Raw genomic sequence first — 21,241 nt, forward strand, 5'->3', positions numbered from 1 at the left:
ATGTGCCAAAGGCTATGGAGCCATGGGAGGTCGTGAGCAGTGTCGGTAATGGACCGTATGCTGTTAGGACCAAGCTTGGTTGGACTGTGAACAGACCCTTGAGGGAGAACTACAGTCACACGGGTAAAGGAAACCCACAAAGACCATGGCAGACAGGATCTCAGTGGCTGTCCTTGACAGCATGTGGCTACAACTGTTTCACTTGGATTTCCCAGGAGGAGGGAAACGTGATGAAGTTGAGATGTCCAGAGAGGATCATCAATTTATGGACAAAGTTATGGAATCTACAAAGTGGATCAACGGACATTACAGCATACGTCTGCCTTTGAAGAGTGATTCAGTCAACATGCCTGACAATCGAGTAATCGCAAAGCAGCGAAGCACAGATCACAAGACCCACTGTGCGTTTATGATGGGGAAATCTAGAGTGGCTCCTCTCAGGCCACCTACCATCCCACGCATGGAGCTGACTGCTGCTACGGTAGCTGTGAAGATGGATGAAATTCTCAGAAAGGAGCTGCAAATGAATCTGGCTAAGCCAACCTTTTGGACTGACAGTACAGTTGTGTTGAATTATTATTATTAGCTTTAAAAACGAGCACATTTCAGCAAAGGACTTGGGTGAAGTCGAGTTTCACATCATCAGATTCTGTCAAAAGGAGAAATTCTCTGAGGAAATGTTGGCTCTGCTCAAAGGGAAGAATGTAAAACGTAGCAGCCATCTGTACAAGTTAACTACTTTAGTCCACTTCAGGTGAAGCACAGAAGAAGTCTTGTGAAAAGATATGGAGTCATTTTCACTTGTCTGGCTGTTCGTGCTGTACATCTTGAACTTGCTGTTTCGTTGGATACAAATTCGTGCATTAATGCGCTCAGGCGGTTCATAGCACGAAGAGGGCAAGTGAAAGAAATTCGCTCAGACAATGGGACGAATTTCATTGGAGCCAACCGTGAGCTCAAAGGAGCTATTGCCGACACCTCACAGTTTCAGCACCTCTTCCAACAACATGGAATCAAATGGTCATTGCATTTTAAGCATCCGTTTGGATGCATACAGTCAGATCAGACAGATATGAATGTATAGACTTATATATTTAAAAAAATAAAAGGGACTCACGTGTGGTTCACTCTTAACCAGTGCATTGAACTCTGGAAGCTGTCGAGTGCTGCGGAACTCCACCTTGGTCCTGATAGACTTGACCACCAGTTTTATATGTGCATAATCCTTAACTGAGGTGAGGTTGAAGGCGAACGGTCCGGGGCTGACCAGGCTGCTGAAGTGGTAGGGGGAGGGGGTGAGGAGGAGGCCCTTCTTGTCCCCCGTCAAAATGTACGAGGCCATGATGAGGAACATGACGGCCAGGCCGAACAGCAAGCTGTAGAGCCGGATCTTCCGGAAGCAGGTCAGGGTGCTCCAGCGCCTGGGCAGCTCCCGCTTCACCTCCAGGACGGCGAACAGGTTCATGGGCGCGTCGTCCACCTGCAGGAGCAGCGGCCTCTTGCGGTACTCGTCCGCCGTGGAGCCCAGCAGGCTGTATTTGTAGTCCATCTGCGTCATGGCGTCCGCCGCCTGCGGGTCACGGGCGTCACGGCTCAAACACAGGGCGGCGTTGTGGAGCGGGAGCCATCCAGACGGGGCATTTCGGGACGGGACGGCCGGCAGCTCGTGTCCATGATGGCTTGTGGAGAACGGCCCACCTCATCCACTGACAGCTGCCTACTGAAAGAAAAAAGAAAGAAACGTCTCAGAAGCTACGCAACTCTGAGAAATATTTCATTTATATTGGTAAGTCCTCACTTCCTACATTTTTCAAAACCTGCAGTCTTTATAACACAATATAGCTCAAGGCTGTAAAAATGCCTAAAGCAAATCAGTCCGCCTATGAAATAATCATTTGGCAAATGACCGCTCAGAAAATGTCACAGTTTCTCAGGCAATCCGTTATAATTTTGGCTGTGACAAATAACAGAGGGAAAAATCATGTCGCAGAAGGTTAAACTAATTTGACCGACTTCCCTTTATGCTTCCTGGTTTAATCAGACGGCACAGCGACACCCTCAGCCCGCCCCCCCCGCCATCCTGTCCTCCCATCCTCTCATCCTCCCGTCCTCCCTGTGCATCCACAGTCACAATATGGAGGGAGCGATAAGAACAAGAGATGCATTCAACCTCGAAACTCCGAGCCGGAGTGTCAGACACTCTCCTGAGGAGGAACACAAATAGAAACCTGCAGGAGGGATTATATTATCAGAAAATAGTATTCCTCCCTGTGTAATCACATGGATCAACAGTCGTCCCGTAGATAAAGCAGAGGAGGGCCAATGTCTAAAGGGCGAGGGAAGAAAAGTGAGGATCTTTTAATGATAATGCTCCTGCAGTAGTGTCTGGCTTTATCCTTGGGGCTTTCTTTGTGTCTGGACCCGGGCCAACGTGATTGAATGGGAATACAATAAAGCACAATGACACCAAGTCAGCAGAGCCCGGGGTCTGGGACACCTTTCACACCGTGAGTGGGACGTTGAGGGAGATGTCTGGTAACGTTCCGCATCTTCACACCTGCAGCCGCCTGAACGCAGCCAAGAGGTCGACGCGCGAGACACGTGCAAGCAGCTCCGGCTTGCATATATACATCATAAGATAAGGCCGCTATGGAAGTGAGTCATCGCTCCTCCTCACAGCTGCTGATGTTGTCTGTCTCCCACCGCCGCCGCCGCCGCCACCCGTACCCCTCTGCACGACTCGTGTCTTGGTGGGGCTGATAAGAAGACGCCTGCCTCCCTCCTCGAGCGATGTCATTTACCCCCGGCTGGTCCGTCAGCTTCACCCCCACAGCAGCAGCCTTTTCTGCCAGACAGGTGATAGATATGAGAAACTCTTTACTGAAAACATTCACTTCCAGCTCCGGCGCATTCATCTGGCTGCAACTTTCATATGAAAAGGTGTGAGTTGTTTATAAAATGTCCTCCATTAATCTGAAAATGAAGCTGTTTTTTGGAGAACACTGTTAGCTCTTAATTAAAGGTTGGGAGTCGTGGTTGTTAGTTTGTAGCAGCTGCTCTACAGAGATGTAATCACTTTAAGGTCGCAATGTTCCATCACTGTACTCGATTAAATTTAAGACATTCCTAGGGTGGGATTAGTAAAACCAACTGTTTGCTATTAATCGCGTTGCCTTTTAGCGCTTATCGACTGCCTGTGTCCTTCACCAACACAGGTTTCAGAGCCGCCGTCCTGTTCAAGGCTGCTAAAAACTGAATTCTAAAAGACGTGTACACAAGAGCTTAAAGATGAAGGAAATAAACACAAATATCTGAAAAAGGATTAAAAATATACGAGAAAGAGGGAAAAGGAGCCCGTATCATTGACAGGTGAATGACACTCTCAAGGGAAGTCGCAGCTAAATCAATCAGTCAGCTAACTGTGGCGGTGGGCGACTGGCAGCTTGACAGATCTGCTCTATTCATAAAACAAATACGCGTCTCCTGTCCATCAAGCATGATGAAATAGCTTAACTGGAACAGAAATATGTCCAAAGGCCAGTGGACAAAGAGGACTGGAGGTTGCATCAGCCACCTTTTTCCAGCTGACAAGCCTTCACAGTCCTAAAAAAACTGTTTCGCTTCTGAGGAGCGGTGTTTACTGCATGTATTCTTCACCTTCGGCATGCTTTTAGTGCACTCAGAGCGCTTCCTGCCAGACAGCACCGATCTCGATGCGAGTGTATTCAAAGTAGAAAAAGTTGTAGGTTTATTGATCAATAATGCATCATTTATAAGCGCTTCGGAACGCTGTGTCACGGATCATCAAGGCAAGCGCATGGGCTGCCAGCCTGTGGAGAAATCTCTCCCATGATACCTCCTTCTTTAATATTTAGCAGTGGCTGTTGTTAATCTGCAGGATTCAGATATATATGGAACACTGCATCTGATAAATCTGCATGGAAACGTGCAAATGTACTTCATGTCCATCAAGTACTGCAAACAGGAAGGCGTCGAACTGAGGACACACTAAGCATGCAACCAGTATCATACAACTTCACGCACAAACCATGTGCAAGTGAGTAGAAATGGCGTTTTTTTGCTTCACAGCATCTTAATGAGAAGTTTTCTCCATGCTGGCATGTTTTCCCTGTGCTTTTATAAATAATTCCTTCCACTTATTATTGATGATGTGTACATCCATGACAAGGTTTGTCTTTCCTTTTGTTGCGATGCATTCAGGAATACAGTTAATATTCACGCCATCAGCCAGTCCCGGTGATGAGATGCTGTTGGGTTGACTTGCACACTGATAATTATATCTGCAAACAGCTGACACAGGCTGACGGTCGGCCTTGTCAAATTACCGGCGTAGCACTAACGGTCTGTCAGTGGCTTCAAATCATTAATAATTGAGGACTGGCTTGTTTATTAGCTGGTGAGAGGGTCATTTTAGGGGCACAAATCAAGATTAATTAACGATTTGAATTACTTACGTTGTGAAAAAAAAACAAATACTGGTTATTATAATCCTCCTCTTGCAAAACAGATCCGTTTCTATGCCGATGACAGGTGACTTATTGAACAGAAATCTTTATTAAAGGGTAAATTAAACAATTACAACATCATTAGATGTCAATTTTAAACTTCATAGGGATTTTATTTGAAAGTGATAGAATGAATTGGAAAAACTGCTCAGCTAGGAAGTCAGAAAACTCATTTAACTGGGAAGATCAAAGGCATTAAACCACACTGATAACTCAAAATTGTAATGACTGTAATTAACTACAAACACACAGGCATCAGTGGTAATGGCCTGCATGCTGGGATGATGGCTCCCCTCCCTGTGTGGCGCAAATGGAATTGGCCACGGCCTTAATAACTCATCACAAGGAGCCCTCTCCGTACCGTCTACCCTGTCATTCAGGGACACATCAGTGACCCCGGCAATCAGGCACATTTGTTTAAAGTCAGTCGTCTTCTCCGCTCCCAGCTGCCAACCCCCACGCTGGAAAAAAAAAACAACAAAAAACAACCAATCTCACACATTAGCAGCTAATTGCAGCTCTCTTTTGTACTTTTTCTCCTCCTTAACAATTCCGTTCTTTGTGTTTATTTATTGCTTTTAGTGCGCTGTATTTGCTGGCATGAAAAGCTGCAGAGAACATGAACAAAGTATCCTCTTTCTATTGTCTGAAAGCAGCAATCCAGAGCTATTGTTAGCCACTTTTAAGCCATTTTCTGTCAAAAATCAAACCTCAATCCGTTTTTATTGCATCTTTTCCGCTTTGAGGGTGAGAATTTGCTTTCTTTGGCAGGGATTGTGCAGAGCGAAAATGGCCAAATGGTCACACAAGAGACAAGAATTCACTTGACTTGTCATATTGTTCTTCTTTTTTTTTTTTCCTGTGCTGTCCATTAGGAGTAGTCATATCCACTGTAAATGTTCGCAGACAATAGGAATGACAAAAACACTCCACAGTCGTTAAATCATTCATGCCCAAACCGCAGCGGGGAATTATCATTATACCTGGCTGGAGAAGCAGTCTGAGCCGTGGTGGGCACACTGTCCTACTTCCCCCAGCTCTCTGGTATTTCAAACGGAGAAAAAAATTAATTGCGCAGCCTGCTGATGGGCCCCTGAAATACCCTTTTTGTTTTGATTCAAAGCAAAGCACGAGCTCTCTCCCAGGCTAGAGAACTCACTGCTCCCTGCCAAAGGAAACCGGTGAAACATCTTCATTTTCCTCATGGACCTCCCTGTGTTGTTGTCTCTGACTGTTTGAGATTAAAAGGTTTCCAGTAGACATTAGACGAACCCGTCTTCGGAGGAAATCAAACACTTCCCGTTTGTTTTCCATTAAAAACCACAAAAAAAAAAAAAAAAAAAGGATGCAGGGAACTTTCAAAACACACAATCAGACAGTTTACATGACTACATGTCCTCACACAAGCAACAGAGGGAGGTCTTCCTGAGTGTCAGCCTCTTTTCTCATTCAGTGCTGTTTACACTGCATGACAGCTTGAGTTTTATCTGTATATGCAACAGGCAGATTAAAGCTCGCACTTGAAACTGGGATGCAGTAAAACGTTGCTCGATCAGCTCGAGCTCACCTGATTCACGCAACCACAAAGACTCGGTGAAAAGAAAAAAGTTAAATCCTCAAAGACAAGTTGATCATTGGATCCCCCAGTTTGTAATCGAGGGTGAACTCACTCACACGGATGAGATGGGAAGACATAAAGATGCTACTTGAGAGAGGAAATAGACATTTCCACAACCAGCAACTCCACATCCTCCGTGTTTCGGCTCCCCACGGCGTTCATATAATTACATATCGGGGGAAAAAAAAAATGCTTTTAGTTGCATTATTAATGTTGCTGCGGAGGGGACACTGTCAGAAGGTCTCATATCTTGCAGTTCCAGGTGAAAAATGTGATTTATAAATGAAAGAACACCTGGCCGGGGCCTTTCTCTGCATTTAAGCTAATAAAATATAATAGAAAGTTTAATTGCTTGTGGCAAGACTCGTTTCCCGTTATCTTTATTTGAAGATTAAGCATGACGATATTCTTTTTAGGTGGAAGTGGGACAAAAAAAAACATTCTTTTGATCAGAGTGACCACAGACCAATATCATCAATCACAGTTGACTATACAACCTTATACTTTTCTCAGGCATTGACTGCAGACGTTATTATTCCTCCTTATATGAGGAACTTACTAGAAGGTTCTGATTTATCTGTGACCGCAGGAAGAAATATGCAAAGCATGAAAAATGATTGCTACTGCAGAGAGAAGAAAAGACCTCACTATTTTTGCTTTGTTCAAGGTGTAATGAAATATGAAATAGGGAGCATGAAATGATGAAGTGGACTGAAAACCCTGCCATGAAGATACTTGGGGGACCTTGAGAAGAGAGCTGCATGTTCTGTCGGCGAAGTTGTTGTGGGCAGTTGCCCAAAAAGTGCTCTCATCCTCCTCTCGCTGTCTGATTTCAACCATGAACAAAGCAATAGAAGGTTTTTTAAAGTCAGCATCAGCATGTTTACGTCTTCTCACAGTCTCCAGTTTCGTCGAGAGACAAGAAGTGTGGATTTTAGGGGGAGTCCACCAAAAACACAGGAAGCACTGTTCGGAAGGGAAGAATGTGACAGAAGCTGTCAAAAAAAGAGGAACAAAAGGCTGTCCCCAGTGAGTCAGAGGTCAGGGAGAAATGTTTTTTTCCACCAGGCCACTCACAATAATTACAGTTCAGCCTGAAGCCACCGCCGGAGTGGTGCAACCCTGACACTCCGTCTGACATGTGGCGAGGCATCCGCCTCGTGACTGACGGCGAAAAGCCTCCAACGTCACTTCTACCTCTACCAAGATGTCGTGAATATTAGGTTATCTCATTTATAACTACATCTTTTTAGCTGATTTGATTCGTTGTAAATAGACACACTGAGGGTTTTGGTTTTTGCTCGCACAACACCACATCTGGCCGCTAAGATCAGCCAATCGGTTCAAAAGAAAGCTGTATGAGTAATGGAGCTCTGTAAGCCAACCCTGAAATTAGCATCGCCTCGGTTCAATCAACAGTAAACCAGTTGGAACCGATTCCTATTGCTTTTTGGACGGGTGCAGAAAAATGAGCTCCAACGATGAACATACAGGTTACACAGCAGAATCATCGCCGCAATTCCCTAATCCTGAAGCCAAACTACAGTTAAAAGACTGGAGAAGAGAGACGAATCATTTCATGGAACAAATGTTAAAGACAAAGACGACACATTGATTGGAGTCCCATTTTTAAAGGCGTCAAAACATCGGTTGAATTCTAAAGCTGGTGTGCATCAATAAAGTACAAAGATATACACGTATTTGCAAACTACTGCAAAGAGGCTGCACAGACCCAGACCAAACTATACGATTTGAACTGTGTCTCCTCGGCAAAAGACCGAGGAAAGTTCAAAATTTCTCATTTACAAAGTTTAAGATTATTTCTGCAGCACTGCCTGCTATGACAAGCCTCCTCTGAACAGATAGTTCCTATGAAACACAATAGAAAAACGGCCTTTGTGTCAATTTACAGAGCAAAAAAAAAAAAAAAAAGATGGAACCATACTTCGTCAAAGATATCAAATAAGTGGTTCATTCAGTTTAATTTCATTAACACCCCGCTTGAATATTTGAATACAGAATAAGGCTGATTGCCTCATTGATGATTTGAAGACTGTGGTGCTGCTTTCCTTCATTCTCTTCACTTAAAGATTAAAATGCTGAGTTTATTTTGATGTAGATGCATTCCTGAGGAGTAGCGGCGCTATCGTCTGTGACAAAGGAAAGCGTTTCCTGTGTTTCCTCCGCCAGTTAAAAGCTTTATGCCTGAAGCAGGAGTCTGTAAAGAATCACTTTCTCTCCTCTCAACCCGCCGTCCTTCAGCTGTAAATGTATATTCTCTGATCATTTCAATAAATTATATTGAAATGATTGATTCTTATGAAGCCCCGGTGCAATCATAAAGATGAATGCCTAATATAATGTGTGAAAATGAAAACTGTGCGCTTTAACTGTGTTGTATTTGCTTAAATAAATTAAATCAATTGTAGAAAGCACTGGCGGTGGGTGTGAATGGAGCGGGAACCAAAGCCCGCCGCTGGAGCGTGAAATTAATCCTTACAATAGCTTGGGAGTACAACAGAAACATGTGGAAATGGGATTGCGTCGGGCTACACGTCTTCTGCCGAGTGACCTGTCACATATGTCGCTGCTGCTCTAGCGCCCCCCCCCCCCCCCCCCCCCCCCAAGGGTCCGCGGTCCGGTCCAATCATGTAAATCACGGCCGAGTAACAAAAACAAGGCGGAGAGGATCTGCTGTCGCCGCGGCTCTGAGTAGATTTGTCATATAACTCGGGGAGAAGTCATCCATCACGCTCCTCCACTTCTCACACGCCGTTGAGCAAAAGATGAGAATCTAATCTCCAGACCCCCCCCTCCTCCGCCCTCCGGAGGCCCCGAGGGGCCTGACCACGACGTAACCCCGAGAGCCGCCGGGTCAGATTATCGCCACGGCCTCCGGACGCCATGTCTGCAGAGAGGGAGGGGGGGGGGGGGGGGGGGGGGGAGTCATACGCGGCCTCTGCCCTGCATTCATAACCGAGTCCCACTTCAGCACTTTCCTCCATCTTATCTTTTATTCATTATTTTAATTTCTCCGGCAGTGTCCCACAGCCAGATCTCCTCCTGAGGTGGATAAGTGCTCATGACGATGTCACATAAAAATGGGGAAAAAAAACCAATAACTCCCATTTAAATCATTCATTGTGGTAACAGATATGTTGTGGTTTGCTCTTTAACATAAAATAAATTACACAAAAACAGATATAGTTACGATAAACTCAGTGCGGTGTGTCTTATCTCGGATGAGCGAGTCTACTTTACGTCAGGTCATGAATAAAGGACGGTAATTTTACTTGGAGAGCTGCGTCTTTAACACAATAAACAATCAGGGAACTCGAAACGAAGCTTCAGGTTTGAGGGGCATATGCAAAACAGTGCTGCGTTCGCACAGCAGCTCCCGATGAATAATTTATCAGGATGAAGTTCGACGTGATGTGTCTGTAACTTATTATCTAACTTTAGAAACCGTACACCCGAATGAATGAAAAAATAATCTAGCGATATCCTTGATGTGATTTAGTAATCTTCCTTTGTATGTGTTTTTGGTGGCGTAACGTTAAAGCAGGGGTCAGGATGCTGTGAGCTGTCTCCACTCCGACACCTGGCTCGGCTCGCCCTCTCGCTCCCCTAATGCGATCTGACAGGCAGGCTCTCCACATGTGGACCAAAGTTCAATCAGCTGTTAATCTGGCTTTATGGCAAGAAACAGACAGGCCAGAAAAGAAAAAAAAAAAAGAAGCAGTAATTAATCCAATGGGCATGTTTACTGTTTCCAGTGGAATGCCTCTGAACCCACTGAGCAGCAAAAATGACTCTGATCCAAATCCGTTTTAGGAAAAAAAAAAAAAAGGGGGGGGGGGATGGTTCGGCGAACAGAACATCGGAATTGGATGAGAAAGACTTAGAAGATGCACTTCCAGGACTATATTTACATATGAACAATATTTCATTTATATATTATCTTTCCACCCATTCTTTGTTGCCCATTGACGCTTTTGGAAATTATGGAGCAAACACTGCTCTGTTACTCCGGGATCACAATATAATTCAGCCTGGTAAACCACTGCGGCTAAAATATGTCTTTATAGTGCGTGTCTGCATCTATAAATATATTATATATTTGCTAAACACTCAATGGGACTGTGGTGAAAGCTTCAGATGAAAAATTCAAGATGTAGATCAAAGAGTCGGGAGCGTCTCTTCCCAACAGAAGACATTAAAAGTGAAAGTGAAAGTTTACATCCATCCTTGGGAAAACTGAGCTAAAAGTCATTTTGAGTTATTTTTAGACCGACTGTTGGTGCCCAACTCCCGTGAGGCCACAATTTTTCCATCTATCGTCTATAATACTGGTCTATCCAGCTCTGGAGCCAATCCCAGCTGACAATAGGTGAAGGCAGATTTGCACACCGGACAGTTCTGCAGCCACAGCAGACACGGAGACGGAGACAATCACACGCGCTCAAATTCACACCAGGAGGCCTTTTTTTAGACACACCAATTAACTTGAAGCTGCCTACGTTCTGTCTGACTTCCTGCTTCTCTGATTCCAGGTATGACTTGAAACAGATGCTGTTCAATTTGTGACCTGTCAATTTCGTACCTTAAATGTTCACTTTATGCCTCAGTCACCGTCCTCGGGGTGAGACGCTCAGAGCGTTAGTGTTATAACGACGCAAGGCTCATATTTGATAGTCCAACACTAGGTTTAGTTATGAGGTAAAACTGAGCAGATTAAAGCTGATTGAAAACGAGCATCAGCAAAATGCTTCCGCAGCCCCGACTCTTAACGCTTTCAAATCAAAGCTCCGCAAACTTTCATCTCCTCAAGTCAGTTTGGGAGTAAATAACTCGTCCCAGCGGACACATTTATTTACCAGCTGGAGTAGCTGCCCCCACAGACTGATGCAAACAGCGATGCTGCCCTGAACTGGAATAAGGTGAAATCACTGAGGAATGTAGAGGCATAGAAAAAAAAAAAAAAAACTGAAGAGGAACACATTTGTTAAATGAAACGGGGCATGAAAGGAGACGAACTCTTCTTCTGCTTTTCCCTTCTTTCAGTAAATAAACTTGTTTACGTATGAGACTGTGACTAAAGTTAGAAATAAACTTGCTGACAATGCCTCTCCCTCCCAAAAAAAAAAAAAAAAAACACACATTCTTTGTGAAATCCTGCTGTTGTGAGGAGTTAATGCAGCATAATCAGACACATTCAGCTTTTCTCTGCAGCTACAACTTGGATGATCTCGATGCCCAGCAGGCAGCAACGCCTCTCACCAGATTATTAAAGATGGCTTCATCCCATCTGCGACTATATGTGCCACGATAACGAGCAGCTTTCAGTTTAGTCTTTAATTCCCTGATTTCTCAAGTGGCTCCAGGAGTCATACAGTAATCCGGAGCTGCAGCGTTTTGCACCTAGTTAACGGTCTGCGCTTCGTGTCTAACCGTGCGCAGCCGCCCTGCCAGACAGGGACGTATGCATGGACTGAGCGCTAGTCTATGACTGCCAAGAAAACGTGGGAATTAACAAAACCCAGGCTATTACCGAGCCGGCTGGCTTAGCGCTCGCTCGCTTGAGGAGCAGGTCTGATGCGAACAGTTAGAGGGAGGACACCCGCGGGCATCCCGCTGGATCCATAATATTAGCCTGGCCTGTGGATTTTCAAATTTTAAGATGGCAGACTTTGTCATTTCCCCTGCGGCATTATGCATTTCACTCTGACTTAACAGGCAGGTTAAAAATCCAAATTAAGGTGAGGCATAAAGAGTTCTTTTTTTTAATACGCGGGATTATTTCCATGGTGTTTTAATTTTAGAGGTTGCCAATATGTTCCACCTCTAGCAAGAAGATTAGTTACAATGTAATTTGAGTGTCAGGAAAATCACAATATTACATCTGTCCTCATTACTCCTTCCTGGGAGAAGATTATAGCCAAAAAAAAAAAATAGCGAAGTGTTCAACAGAATTCTACCTGCTTGGCCGCATCCTGATAAATGAAGACGGGGTGAAGGATCGTCTCACTACAACAGCACATCCATCTTGCAAAGTGCAACAATTTCTGCGGCGCGCCAGAGGTTCATATTGGCAGCAGCTGCTCGCGCTGATATAAAACTCCAGCTTCAAATTAACTTGGCGGGGATTAATCCCGCCAAATGATGGCCGCGCCGATCAAAATAGCATTCGCACAAACTCTTGGTGACCCGCGCTGGGTCGGAGTGTCTGTCCTCGCTGCAAAAAAAAAAAAAAAAAAACGAAAACCTGAAATGCAAACAGCCCTGCAGGTGCGGTTGACACCCGAGCTGGGCATTTCAGAGCTGTCTGGTAAACGGAGCTCAATGGTGACCTTTGAACTTCTGAAGCCAAGTGGCACGGGCGTGTTAAGGAACCACGTCTGGTTTGGATTGAATTAGCTCGGGGGCTTCTGCCGCCGCCGGCATTTATCATCACACCATTAGCTAGATGTTCGCTGGAACCGGAGTAAAGGCGAATTGAACCTGTCTGCGGATCAACGACGAGAGAAAAGGTGTCAGACAGGTGAAATTAGAACAATCTCGGTGGTTTGTAGGTCATTCGAAAATAAAGAAACACACACACTCAGCGTGCGTTGAGGGATGGCTGTATCGACTCGCTTAGGAGTTGCTCATTTAAACGGAGTAGCCAGAGGTAATTGGAAAATGAACACGTGTCTCTGCGGAGCTGTACATTGTTGAGGTTCCCACCAGTGTGCGCCGAGGCCCATTACAGTGACATCTGGAAGACAGATCCTGGACTCACACGCGACTCACCGGCATTAATATTGGCGGTTTCTGCTAACCTAAGGGATCCCGCGGCAACACTTGAAAGCATCTCTGAACCCGGTGGCCGAGTCTGGGTTTGAAAAACCTTGTCTGCAAAACAGCAACATGAGTATTTAGAGAGGAAAAATTCAATGTCCAGCTTATTTTTATCTCCATATTGGACAACAAACTGTGCTCATTTGCTTTAATTCAATCTTGTTGGGAACTTTATTGAGGTTTTTATTGCTAAAACATGTTGTTAATAATTAAAAAAAACATAAAATCCAAATGAGAATCAGAAATCTGGCAGCACAGCTTCTCTTCAGTTTGATTATTTTTTTCCATTATTCATTAACTGTTTTTTTTTTTTTTTTGTCTTCTTACCAGAAGAGTAACCAGGGTTACCAATGAATGTTCTTCATTTATCAAATCGAAAAGTATTTCTCAACTCACAGGAAACGACTACTAAAAGGTTCTGGATTGTTGGTAAAAGTCATCACACAAACTACACTTCCTATATCCAATAAAACCTCAGTTTTTACCTTTTTTGCAGGTATGGACAAGCAAAATCTGTGAAAAATACTCTTCTCCATCTTACTAAATGCAGACTTTTGTCTGCATTTTGTAATAGAAAAATAGTAATCAGCTCTTCTGTAAACATGGATCTTCACATAACTGTAAGTCACTGTGATTTGCATGAGTGATATCATCCCCCACAGCACAGGACCGCTCATGAATCAAACTGCTATCAGCAAAGAGATGTTCTTGTTTGCCAAAATCCATTTTTATGGCACAACTGGGTACAGATGGCGAGGGAAATAAAGGCCAGTTTAGTTTCCCATGCGTCATTAATACAAGCAATGACCCCAAACTTGGCAGCGGCGCTCGGCGACTGGGGTTTGCCAGACTCTCCTTCTTACTCAGCACCTCAGAGTCCCGGCGCGATGTCCAGACAACACACACTCTCTCCTGTTATTGAGGAGATGTGTTCGAACACAAGGTTGTGTGAACAACACATCCTATTTGAAAAACAGGCTGGCTTTCGTTTGCCAAATGCAGTTTTTACCTGAACAATCTGTTTGGAATCTTATCTGATGACAAAAAATAAACCCGGATACAGACAAGGACGAGTCTCAGAGAGAACTCGCCGCTTTCAGACACCGAACAACAATATTTACCTTCCAACGCAGCGGCTGAAGGTGATATTTTCACATAAGAAAGAGGCTGAAGCCTGGGAGTTTGAGCTGCAATTTCCATTGTTTACTAAAGTCAATGACTTTGGAGAAGAGACTTCCATGAAAGGCATCCACTTGATAAAGCAGATGAATGTCTGTCAGCATGTTAGCTTAATCATCGGGACTTCATCAATCACAATGACAAACGGCCTCGGACCGCCACTCCACACACACACACACACACACACGCAACATCTTCTGGTGGTTGCTCCTCCACGGCGACATAAATCCTCGGCGGTGATCCACCGCTCTCATCAGGAATACATAACATAACTCCAGTGGAGGACCCATCCATCACTGGGCGCCCTGCATGCACCATTATTTTCAAAACCCCAACTGCTACGCTCGAGCACAGCTGGGAAGCAGCCGGGTGCCGTCTCCCGAGCAGATCAGTCGGAGTAAAACTGCAGCCCGCTGTCACTCGGATGCACGCTTACAGAAGCAGGACTCTGTCTATAAAAACGCATTCAACACGTGGTTGTTGGTGACAGGCAGGAAGCTGAAGACGTTTAGTTTTACACGTTTTTCTTTATTTTTCTATAAAGACTTAATGTCTTATTGATATTATTAACATCCACACCTCTGGAGCTGTTTTAACATTTTTATTTTGATAGATCCTGACCACTGCATGCTCTGACCGAGCCATCCAGACGTCACAAATTGGCCTTCGTCAAGCTAGTTTAAATCTTTCCTTGCTTCTGAATCATGAACTGCAAGAAGAAAATGTTCACTTGCTAAATAAGAAAATCTCACCCACTCACAGGTGCCAAGATTAAAAAAATATGTAATATTCACTTCTCCTTTTAGTGGTCAAGCTGTTGCAGTTGATCAGTCGTGCTCTCACTAACTATAGTTTAACCTTGGCTGTCAGTTGCCTATGATCAATACATTCTTATAGAGAAAATAAACTGTATGCGCTTCACTCCAACTTGAGTAACAGAAGCTGCTCAGCCGCCATAAGGCAATAAGCCAGGTTTACCATGCAGGCCGTGGTTACACAACAATATTTCCAAGTGAAAACAATACACTTCCACTGCGTTTTGGCTGTTCTTCCCATGTCCTCCCAGTAAACACACTGTGGTTGCAGCCAGCAGTTTCTCTCCACATAAGCGAACAGATCCACAGCAATAACAACAGCGGACTGCAGAGTGCTGTTTGTGCTGCTCACTGTTTTTCTTTGTTTTTTTTCCACACAAAGTGTTTATTTACTACACCATCATTTTATTATTGCATTGAGCAGCTTTAGCCACTTCAGTTCAGCTGTTAATCACTTTCATTGTTTGGTGATATGTCGGGGTGTGATGCATGTTTGGACAAACTACGGAGACGGTCTTTTATTTAAGAGTCACGCTCGTCATTTCAGTGTGTGACCACGAGAGCTATGTCATAAATCTGGCTTGAACTCGTCTATCTGCAACAAAGAAGGAAATCTGAAAGAGTTTCACCACTAACCAAGGTGCTGACATGCAAACGTCACACTGAAGACCCTCAGCTGGTGATTGAACTGTTGCAGGAAGTTTGCTTTTTCTTTTTTTCGTGGTGATGATGGGGTTTTTCCATCTCGGTTTGGTGAGGACCGAGCCGTGTCACGAACCAAGCCATGACCAAACGGAGCCGGGCCGCCTCAGAGTGTTTTTCCAGAGCAGCTCGGACTTCAGGTGAAGCTGTTTACCTTGATCTGTTGAACTTGTGCTAACACAGTGAGAGCCTGTCGTCTGCAGCCCTGCGGCTCAAATGTTGTCTGCTTGTGGATAATTACAGCTGTTTTTAAAATGAGCGTCGCATTCCCAACGAAGTGACAAACACATCACAGTTTCGATAACTTGGCCGCGGCGACGGCGCCCCGGCCGGCCTGCCAGGGAAAAAAAAAAAAAAAAAAAAACTCTCAAATGTGAAGCGGCGACAGCAGGGAAGCTTCTGTTGACATCAGCAGTAATTTAACGCAGCTCCAATACACTTGAAAGCATCCAGCAAACCGCTAAATGAGGGTGATAATTTCAAATGAGGAATAGAGGTGTGAAACTAAATGCTTAACCAAAAAAAAAACAAAACAAAACAGAGATTACTTCCTCTGTTAGACAGCACAGACGCACAAATGACTTTAGCCCCTCGGGGCACAGCAGAGCGTAGGAGGCGTCACGGGTCAGCGGTGGTCTGCAGGACCACAGCGGCGAGGCTCGGGGGGGCCACGCTTGTCTGCGCCGCGCTGTGGAAACACGCCACGGCGTCCTGGCTCGGCGCAGGAAAACCGTATTCCGAAATATATTCATATGTTTTGGGTTTTTTTTTTCTTTTTTTTGAGGGTCCACATGGACTGTGTGTGCGCCTCCTGCCCCAAAGGCGGCCCGCGGAGCGGCCCCCGATGCCGCCTCGACACCGCGAATCCCGCAGCAGTGCCTGAAATAAAAGACCCCTGAAAGAGAGGTCAAATGCTTCATTTGAGAAACACAAAGTGCCGCTTCAGGCTGAAAAAGGGAGGTCTGGAGAGAGAGAGAGAGAGGGAAAAAAAAAAGGTGTCAGAGTTATCAGAGCACGGCCAGAATGCATGAGTCACTAGGAAAACAAAGAAGACAGAATATCTACAGAGCTGGAAGAGGTTTTCAGGGTGAGAGGCAAAGGCTGGGGGGGGCAGCCAGATGACACACGGAGGGCAGAAATGTCCCACACAGCTCGAGAAAGTGTGGAGCAATTGAATATTTATTGATATTCCCCTGCCAAAAATGCAGAACAGGTTGATCTGTATTGACTCTAAAAGCAGCACGTGTAACAGGAGCATCTTTTAACACCTGAACCACAACAGAAGATTTGATAATACTTAATATAATTTAATAATACTATCTTAATACTTATATTCTCAAGCCAGGGAAAAGGCTTCCCCCTGACCCCGGCATGTCTCCTGTTGCTATGCAGAGGCCAGCTCTGCCTCTTCACTGACAGCAACTTGAACAGCAGATGAATCCAGCACATCCACCGCATCCACCTCCAGATATCCCTGCTGCTTCGGGTTTACATGCTACGTTGCATCACCCTTCTTTTGTTTTGATGTAAATGCTGTGCACGCAACAGACTGCCATATAAGCTTAAAAAAATTGGAATTAAATACGTAAGCATTGTGTTTTGTTTATTGTTTCTCAGAATTTGACAGGAAGTCCGATCGTGATTCTGCGCGATGTTTATTGCTTCTGATTTCTTCCTCATTTTGATAAATCATTACCCTTTAAGGGGATCGACAAGAGTATGAGTCTCATCGTGATTTATGAGCCGCTCCGAAGGGAGCACTCTGCTTGAAAACAAAAACTGAAGTTAAATGTGAATAAACCAGAGCACCAGAGAGGTAAATCTTTCTGACAATAACTCTGAGATTTACAGCGATTTGCATTAAATGTTTTCATTTGAACCGCGAGCGCTGCGACTCGTAAAAGCTGCTCCGCTGCACAATTTTCACTGTGCACGATTTGCAAAACGCAAAAAGACAAAAAAAAACATTGGCTCCATCCTTCTGACTTGCATAGTTCGACATTTTGCTTTAAGAGGCAAGACACTTTTTATGAACGTCAGTGTTTAATGACCTTAAATTCATGAGTCTGAAAAGAGCTTTTTGCACGCTCGCTGCCAAATTCTTCCCAGTTTTCATGACGAAGTGACCTTGAAAAGGCTATTTCAATTGAATTCCCATAGAGTCCCTGCGCCGTTTCAATTGAATTCTCTTTCCCTTGAGAAATCTCCAACAAAGATTTCAATGGCAAAGGCAATCCTTCTTTGTCATAATAATTAGGAGTCTACCGCTGGTCTGTTACTGAGAAATGCAGTATCGCACGGATCTCAGATGAAAACTAGTGACGGCAAATTCTTCCTAAACGCTGCACTTCCTGCTCTGATCACATGCACGAGCAATCAGTCTCATCAGGAAACACCAGCATCTTCCCTTTGCGTGGCTGGAAGAAGATGTATGACATGAGTTGATTCAATCTTTCAAGATCTTTTACAAACAAATACTTCATTAAGCCACTAAAGACATCAAGAGTTATCTAAATCAAGAGTGGTCAAGCACGTGTATTATATCGCTCTGCTCGCTGTGGATGGAGTAATTCATCAAAGTGCCACCGTCGCTCCACACAAATCTGCAATGAAACGAGCTCAAACAAAACGTGGAGAGCGGGCAGCATCACCCCCAGCCGTGGCTTTTAAATCATTCTAATCATCCGTCCCACTCGCCGTGTAATGATATATTGCAGCGAGAAAGAGAATCCCCACCACATTTACAGCGCCCACATCTCGGCTCACCTTCCCACACACACACACACACCCCGTGTCGACTTGCAAACAGCTCAACAACCTGTCACACGCACGCTCACATACAGTACATAGTGTATATGTATGTAACCGTGTAAACATCACTGTCAAATTTAGACGCTTCTGTAAAGATTTAAACAAAATAGCTTTTGTTTTGGCCCGGGTCAGCTCGAAGCGAAGAGTTTGACGCTATTTCATTTTGCCTTAAAGAGGTGAGTCTATAGGTGGAATTGCTTTAATGTTTTTGGGGTTTTTTCGGCTGAAATTTCTCAAAAGCAAATACATCTACACATTGCCAATTTGCTCCATCCATCCATCTTCTATACAACTTCATCCAACTGAAGATGGCAAGAGTCTGATTCCAGCTGACTGCTCACAGGCGGGATGCACCTCAGGCCAGTCACTGATCACTGATCCGTCTCAGGCAAAACAAACAGTTGCCTATTGACTCAATAGCATGTTTCTGATACAGGAACAAACTGGAGCATAAGGGAGAAAATGCAAACTCCAAACAAAGGCGACACAAGTGATTTCAATTTTCCACACTGAATGTGTCTCCTGCTTATCTCTAAACCACTCCAGCAGGATTGCTCCCTGCTTCTGGCCTGCCCCCACCCCCATTTACCTGCTTCTTCACCCAATTAAGTCCCCTCTGTGTATTAAGCCCCCGTGGCAAGTTTAATAACAAGCAGCTGCAACGTGCTTAATTGAAAGCCAAAGTACATTAATTAAAAACTGTTACACTGTGTAAGTTAGGTTAATCAGGCTGAAAGTTGGAGGTGGGGAGAGGTTGGTTTTAAAGGGATGCGCTGCACCCTGAGGGCTTGTCTCGACCATTAACCAATCCCTCACACGGCTCACTCCTTATTGCAGCCGCACACGTGCATCTGAATGCAGGAGAGTCTGCTGATCCAGCTTTGATCTGCAAAACTGTAGTGAATTCAGCAGTGAAGGGTTTTTTTTTTTTTTTCCTCCAATGTTTTGGTCTGAACTGATTCATTAGCAGGTGCTTTGATGGCTCCTGGAATCACTAGTCCTCATAACACGGATCGATGTGAATGAGAGCTGCGAGGCGCGTCTGTGCGCGCAATTCCACATGAGGCTGGTAAAAAAAAAAAAGAAAAAAAATCAAACAGAAAAGCGCGTCTGCCTGGCCAAACACTCCCAGTCAATTTCTTCTTTCCTTGGCAGCAGGCTGGTGTTTCTCGGGGTCTCAGGTAGGACAAAGAAGAGAGGACCACTCCGTCCCTCCAGAGGCTTCCCCTGCTCCCATTGGTCAGCGGGAAATCTTTTGTTTTGGCTCTCACGGTTGAAAAAACCCCTCATGTCATGAATGGAAACCTCATATCCAACACCCCCTCGCAAAACAAATCCAAAAGAAACAAAACCTCTCAGTGAAAACCTGATCGTCGCGATGAGACGTGTCCGTTATGACTGATAATAACCTGCGCGGCGGGGCGCGCGCCGGAGCGATGTTTGCTCCTTTCTGCCACTTTAAAACCGAGCCGAGCCGAGCCAACTCCTGAGTGAGATTAGAACACATAGTGACCCATTCATCCCGTGCACGGGCAGCGGGCGCCTCCGCGCTGAAAGGAGCCCGTTATGCTGGGTGATGTCTCCGGTTGTAGGCTGAACGGGGCGCACACGCAAAAAAAAAAAAAAAAACTTTTCCATTTCTGCACCGGCTGCTGCTGCTGCTGCTGCTTCCACAGACAGACAGAAACCACCAACTTCACCGGCACGGACCCGGACTCGAACCCGCACCCGCCGCGCGCAATTACGCACTTCACTGGAGCGGCCGGGATCACAGAATAAAGATGAAATTGCACCAATAAAATTGTAAAATCAGCTAATCATTCAAAAAAAAATGTCAAAAAGCACCTACCATGAGTTTCTTCCAGCCGGCTTCTCTCATTCAACCAACCGGATTAAACAACTTCTCATGGCCGGACCGTGTATTTCCATTCCGGACTCCGGTTGATAACTGGCATTTGTAAATCCGCGCAGTTCTTATTTTCTCTCCTCCGCTCGGGTTTTACGAGAACAAGTTGTAGAGTCTGTGCTGTGTGACAGTCTGTCTTTCTCCTCACAAGCTGCCGATATGAACGGTGGGAGTCAGCCTCTCTCTCTCTCTTGCTCTCTCTCGCTCTCGCTCTCTCTCTCTCTCTCTCTCTCAGTGGGGTGAGGGGTGAGAGTGGGCTGAAGGGGGAGGGAGCAGGAATCCCCTACAAAGAGCTATAATAATCTCTGCTCCAGCAGAACAGCATGTGAAGAATATCGTGTTTGCACATTGAATCAACTCCCCCAGCAACGAATTTACAGCTCCTTCAAAATAAGATAAAACTGATTTACATAGAGGAAATAGAGTCATTATGCACGTTTTAACATTAGATGAAGATGGCTTACATCTTGAACAGTTCCATCATATGGCAAGAATCACACACTCTCAACATACACTTACTTTGTTCTCTCTTTGCCTCCATTTGTGTTTCTCCAGGTCCTCCAGTTTCTTCCCTCAGTAACAAAAAGAAAAAAAAAACATGTTTGAGTGTGAGTAGGTGTGAACATGAGTGTGTGTAAGTCAGTGTGACTGTCTGTCTCTTCTGGTTTGTCCTGTGATGGATGGGCATCCTGTCCAGAGTGTAGCCGCCTTCTACTATTTTCAGCTATGATCGGCTCACATGATCCTGACTTGGCTAAAATGGCATCAAAGAAGGAAGAACAATGCGTGTATTCATTTTTCAGAAGTCTCATCAAACATAACAATATTTTAGATAATAGCGAAT

General features: G+C 44.8%; 1 protein-coding gene across 1 annotated transcript in view; it reads right to left on the reverse strand.

Annotated features, from left to right (window-relative positions):
- Positions 1–20,561, reverse strand: part of chst15 (carbohydrate sulfotransferase 15) — a 35,476-nt gene extending 14,915 nt beyond the window's left edge. The window contains exons 1-2 of the mRNA XM_030098749.1: positions 20,341–20,561; positions 1,118–1,720 (exon numbers count right to left, since the gene is read on the reverse strand). Coding sequence (XP_029954609.1) covers positions 1,118–1,558 — 441 coding nt within the window. The 5' untranslated portion in view covers positions 1,559–1,720; positions 20,341–20,561. The remainder of the gene's footprint in view (positions 1–1,117; positions 1,721–20,340) is intronic.
- Positions 20,562–21,241: the final 680 nt, after the last annotated feature.

Source organism: Salarias fasciatus, chromosome 8, assembly GCF_902148845.1.
Source record: "Salarias fasciatus chromosome 8, fSalaFa1.1, whole genome shotgun sequence".
Lineage (NCBI taxonomy): Eukaryota > Metazoa > Chordata > Actinopteri > Blenniiformes > Blenniidae > Salarias > Salarias fasciatus.